The 6,000-nt window shown below is 43.7% G+C and overlaps 1 protein-coding gene across 1 annotated transcript in view; it reads left to right on the top strand.

The window, feature by feature from the left end:
- VOPP1 (VOPP1 WW domain binding protein) overlaps window positions 1–5,732 on the top strand; it is a 62,820-nt gene extending 57,088 nt beyond the window's left edge. The window contains exons 3-5 of the mRNA XM_059819088.1: window positions 2–79; window positions 2,135–2,271; window positions 5,284–5,732. Coding sequence (XP_059675071.1) covers window positions 2–79; window positions 2,135–2,271; window positions 5,284–5,465 — 397 coding nt within the window. The 3' untranslated portion in view covers window positions 5,466–5,732. The remainder of the gene's footprint in view (window position 1; window positions 80–2,134; window positions 2,272–5,283) is intronic.
- Window positions 5,733–6,000: the final 268 nt, after the last annotated feature.

A 6,000-nucleotide genomic window follows, 5' to 3' on the forward strand; every position in this document is an offset into this window, starting at 1 on the left:
GATGTCGCTCCTATGAGGATTGCTGTGGTTCAAGATGCTGCGTAAGAGCTCTCTCTATCCAGCGGCTATGGTATTTTTGGTAGGTCAGGGCATTTGGGAATTTTATTTTTGTCCTGTCTTGTTTGTAGGACTTAAATCAGGGTACTGCCAGCCCTAGTATTTTAAAGTAAAGTAGGTACAACTATGCAGTAATGTATATGTGTACATATAAACGGAAGGACTTTGGGGTTTTGCTTATAAAATTCTCCCGATGTAGTGAGAAAACACTGGAAAAGGAGGTTACTCGGATCAGGTTGACCTTTCCTCCTTCTGCATCCTGCTGCTCTGTACAGGCAGCAGTGCCACTTTTATCCAGAATTGCTGAATTCCTTATGCCTGTCCCAGCTGCTACCAAGCAGCAGCATTTGTCCATTTTTGTTGGGCACTCAGTTTTAAAAGAGGATTGTATAAGGAAGATGATTGTGCATTTAGGCAGGGTTTAAGACATTCTTACCAGCCGAATTGAGGCTTCAATTAAAAAGGAAGAGAAGTGCATTTATGACCATGAGGATTTCACTGGAGATGACAGCAAAGGAAAAGAAGGCAGAAAGATTTGGGCTTGTGAAACCAGCAGCTCACTAATCTGGATAAAGCTTAAAGTAATCACTGTTATGTGCATAATGAAAAAATTATTGAAGAAAGCACCTGAATAAAACCTTCTCATTACAGTGGAGAGAAAGCAAAAGCTCTCCTAGAAAACCTGATTTCAGGCATTTTTATATACAATTTGAAGACTGCTTAAAAAAAAAAAAAAGCCTTCAAAATTGAAACAAATAAACACAGAAAAACAGAAGCCTGATAGATACTATAATACAGAGATTTCCTGAAGCTGACTGTGGGATTTCATTGTGCAATCCTTACTGATATAACTGAAGAGCTCTGCATCTCAATCCCTGGGGTGACGTCGTAAATCTCTGTTTTTCTGTTCAGAACAAATCCTTTGCAGGAACGCTGCCAAAAGGGAATGTATTAATATTGGCTCAGGGAAACAGGACCTCTTTCTGCTCTCGTTTCCACCGTAGAAACAAGAACAGAATTTGACCCTTTGCATGAAATACCTCTCGCTGCCGTGCAGTGTCACACTCTTCCTCTCAGGCACCTGGGAATGCTCCAGAGGCGATAAGCATGGTGTGTAGGCTTGCCTTTGGCCAACTTTGGTGGCCTCTGGCCAACTTCCATCCCTTCCAAAAGAGCACAGTTGTTGTCATTGTCTTCCAGTAAAGGGCCCTGAAATGAGGTGGCAATTACAGGCAGAAGAACCGTTTGGGTTTACGGGAGCTTGCATCAGTCACTAGCGTGTCTGATATAACTACTCAAGGAAACACAGTGAAACGAAGAACAAAATCTTCTGAGGTGCCCTTGCTGCATGTGCATGTTTCCACAGCATCACGGCGATGGAATGATGAGGACAGTTTAGTCAGGTCAGAAAAGGAGCTGAGAGGAGAAGAACTGAAGCAAAATGATGTCCTTTTCCTCGAGAATGTATATCCTGCCTAGGAAGCACAAAGCAAAGCTTGTCATCTTCAGTGCTGAATGCTTCAGTCATCTGGCTTGAGCTCAAATGCCAGCTACCGTATTTCCCATGGGAGACAAAATTACAGTGTTGTGCAATTTAAGAACATCTAAGAATCTTCTTTTAAGGGCAACTGCAGAATAGTATTCCTCTTTGCCCCCCACAAACCTCCTGGCCAGCCTCGATGCTGCAAGCGCAAGGCTTGTGTCCAAGATACGCGGTTTGAAACTGTACGGACCTGGAATTTCAGTTCAGCATGCCGGTGGCAAAGGTCAGGTGTGAACCTGAACTTTCCAAAAGTTCAAGGGCGCTTTAGTTTCATATTTGTATTTTACATGCCAGAAAACATCGGACAATAGTACTAATTGCTAAAGATGTCCGTAATACATCCGTAAGTGCCCCATGAGTGCTATGTCAAATGACATAGACCTGCTCTCAAGAGACAACCTATGTAAGAAACCCCGATAAAAGTCATAGGCTGATGATTGCTAGATGACACTCTTGTTTCTCTCAATGAACAGTCTGGGTTTGAGAGCTGCCTGAATGCGGGTGGGTTTTGACTTCCCTCTTCTCTTTGCCTAGGTTCCTTTTGATGATGGGAGTTTTGTTCTGTTGCGGAGCTGGTTTCTTTATCCGAAGGCGGATGTACCCTCCTCCACTAGTAGAAGAACCTACTTTTAATGTGTCTTACACGAGACAACCAGTCAACACTGCATCAGGTCAGAGACCGCTCATTAAACAAGTTTCACTAATTTCTTACATTTGCCAAGGCATTTAAAAAGGTGTGGAGGGGGTTGGGGGTTTTGGTTGTTTGGTTTTTGGAAACTGTGGGATTTGGACAAGGGATTGCACTGCAGTAAACCACGCAGCCACCTCCTGTGATGAGTGAAGTCTTCTGCCTGTCACACGGCATAATTCAGCTGCAGTGTTTTTGAAACCCAGGATGACAGGACTTTCAGTTCCCTTCTGCTGTAGTTCCTAATATCTTTACAGCTGTGTGTCCATGCATGGAAGGAGGCTAGCAAGTTCTCACTTTGCAGCGTAGGCAAAATGATAGGTATCCAAAATGAACAGTGACATGAAGAAAGAGTTTTAAATACTGTTGATAATGTCTGGCAGAGGTGAAGGAAAGCCTAACTTTTTTCTTCCACGGTCTGGCTATCTTGCAAGTCTTCTCTTTTCGATTTGCCTTCCATGCTCTGTGCTACAATTTTTCTGCAGCAAAGTGGTCCTTCACCCCTTGTTAGTCTGATTGCTCTCTCCCTGGTCAGTAATGGCTGTGAGCATCAGGAGGATCTACCTAGTGATGGCTCCTCTGGCAATACTGCTTTCTAAGTAAAAGTTTGTTATTCTTGCATCCTTAAGCATATACCCATAGACATGCATTTTCCCCTCTCTCCCTCGCACAGGTCTAAATGGATAAAAAAACGTTACAGACACAAACTAACATTTTATTCACCCTTTTTTATTTTTTTCAGTCCTAAGGGGTTTTTTTGGGACTTCCACTCTGCATCTTTTTTTTCTGCTTGACTGAACAAGTTTTTCCACAGAGAGTGCTTATTTTTCAGCAGTGGGGAGGGAGCCAAACTAACTAAACTGTATTTTTAAGGCTGAAAAATAACCTCAAGATTATGTGAACAGGGAGCATCTTTGGCTGGATTGGCAAATACCGGATTTAATTTTAGAGCGTGGGTTTAGTTTTTCACGGAACGCAAATTGTGGGCAAATATAAAATAAGCACAAGCCCTTTGGTGACCTGCTTATGCCACCTGCTTCCAGACAGTTATTACTGTTTCTTAAAGCTTTGGGCTTGGAGCTAACCCAACCAGATTTATTTTTTTTCTACTATTCTAGACGTATTAAACAGCAAAAGCAATGGGAATTACTAGTCAACCAAGTTCACATTTTCCACTAGCTCCTCTTCCAGATTGCATAGCCCCAAACTGGCAGTTCAGGTGCTAGAAAAGGTCGGGTCCCTTTATAGACACTTAACAAATACTTACTGAGCTGATCCCACAAGGAAGTTGATATTCAGATGTTGTTTTCTGCTGGGTTTAATGAACTGAAAAAATATCTCAAAAGATTGGTGCCCACACTTGCTCCCCCCAAATTCAATAATAATACACAGAGGTTTTAATGGAAAAGGTTATTTTCCTAAGGAGCAAGCTGCAGTGAGGTACCTCCACCTCTCCCATTTCCCCGTGCGGATGGAAACTGCAGAAATGCAGAGCTGGGCAGGATTTAACTTTAAAACAAAAATGCTTAAGAAAAAGGCTACGGAAGAGGGTATTAGCCCAAAATTTGGAGAGGTAGGACTCGGCTCCTGTTCCGAGCCTGGCTCTCCCACAGCCGCGTGCTGATGCTACACATGGAAGCAGAGCAAGGGCTTCTTGTTGCCCCAGCAAAGGCAGAGGTGCTGCAGAGCAGCCCTCTTCTCTCAGACAGGCAAAAGGAAAAATTATTGTGATGGTGTGTTAAAAATTATTGTGTTAAGAAGGAAATAGCTGCATTCCTGCCCTGCTTTCCGTCCTCTTTGCTCCCGAGTGTCCAAACAAAGCTCCCTAGGCTGACAGCCCAGGCTCTGGGACAGTTTGCATCCCCGTGCCTTATAGCTCGACCCATCTGATTTAATATTGTAAGGACACGTTTTTGGGTTCGGTGTGTAGCTCCTTCCTGAATGCTTGAAGTACTAAAGGGTGCTTAAAGCTTCAAGAAGCCTGTATGCCTTCTGGGGCAATACTGAGTCCTAGCGTCACTAAGTCACGGAAAGGAATGATTTAGGGGAAAATCCCTTAGAGGCTGTGTCATTGTAGGAAAAACAGACTAGTACCAAAAGAAAAAAACCTGTTGCTCAGCCATGATTTTTTTTTTTTTTTCAGTCCAGCTTTATTTAAATAGACAGAGAGAAAAAGAAGAAAACTAATTTACATCTTGAGATAGAGACAGTCTGTGACTGTAATTGCTGGAATTGCATTAAGTCATCTTCCACCACTCGCTGTGATATCTGAGGAGGGTTACTCGCCACCTTTGTTATTCCTCATGGCAGCAATCTCTGTTACTCCTCACGGTCACGGCTAAGGAATTTTGTGTTTGATTGTACGTTTCCTTTCCTTGTCCCCGCAGGCTCCAACATCATTTCCTAAATTTAAATCTGTGCGAAGCAATCTTGTCCCATTGTGTTAGCCAGCCGTAATTGGCTTCAGCTTGGGTTTTTGCTTCATACATGTTTACCCCTTAGCTGTATCCCACCTAGAAGTGAAATTATCTATTATTTGAGATGCACTCTGGCATACAGGCAACTCCATTACATTACAAAATAACCTGTGAAGTCCTCTTGTAAGGCTTGGCAGCTGAGTCAGGGCTGCAGTGGAAACCCCTTGGTCCATCTGGGATCCCACGCCTTTGCTTTCTGCAGGCACGGCAGCTTTTCTGAGCCGGGCTTGCTGTTTTCCCTTTCAAACGGTAGTCGCTTAGGGCAGTGGTGCCCTTTGTTTCACTAAATGATTTCCATTGCGTGTGAAATTGAAACTTTTCAGTGAAAGCTCAAGAAGTGAATGTCGTCCTGCAAAGCCTGGGTTTTCTCTGGAATGGGAGAAGGGTGGCTCCTTGTCCTTGCTCTGAGGAACACTTTGAGAAAACTGGTCCGAGTGTGCAGAGTGCAGGCCCTGGAAGAGCACGACCTGATGCCGCTGCCGTTGTTGATACCTTTTCTCTCCTTTTCTTTCTTTCAGGGTCACAACAACCTGGAGTGCCGTATTACACAGATCCAGGTGGACCTGTGATGAATCCCATGGCTATGGCTTTCCACGTCCAGCCCAATTCCCCACAAGGAAACCCAGTTTACCCACCCCCACCTTCCTACTGCAACACGCCACCTCCCCCTTACGAGCAGGTGGTGAAATCCTCCACGTGAGGACTCTGGCTCTCCGACCTGACTGTGTGAGAAGAAGGTGCCATTGCAAAATGACCGAGATGGAGGGCGTCCGCCCTTTTGAACACTTGCTAGTTCTCCAAGTCCTCTCTCCCTCCCTTCCCTGCACCTTTCCTCATTAAAGTTACTTGCAAAGGGGTGATTTTTAAATTTTTTTTCTTTTCTTTTTTTTTAGTAGAAGTGGATTTTTTTCTTTGTCTTCAAAACGAGAGAAGTCGTCTTTGTAATGCTTTTAATGGAAACCTATATTTAAAACCTCTATGTCTTTCTTTCTCTTTATTTATTGTTAGTTTCAATCACGGGTTTAATTGCATTGTGGCTGGCTACTGGTAGCAGTTCTTCATGCAACCCCAGAGTCATGTGCATGTTCATAAAACCCCATAGCAGAAATGCCCTCATCTAAGAAGGGAGAGGCTGGAAGTAGAAGAGGCAGGGCAATGCTTTTACCAGAAATGGTGACCACCATCTTTTCCATTTACGTTTTTCTTGTAAAACTTGGTTCTGATGTACAACAGAG

Source organism: Gavia stellata, chromosome 6 (assembly GCF_030936135.1).
Source record: "Gavia stellata isolate bGavSte3 chromosome 6, bGavSte3.hap2, whole genome shotgun sequence".
NCBI lineage: Eukaryota > Metazoa > Chordata > Aves > Gaviiformes > Gaviidae > Gavia > Gavia stellata.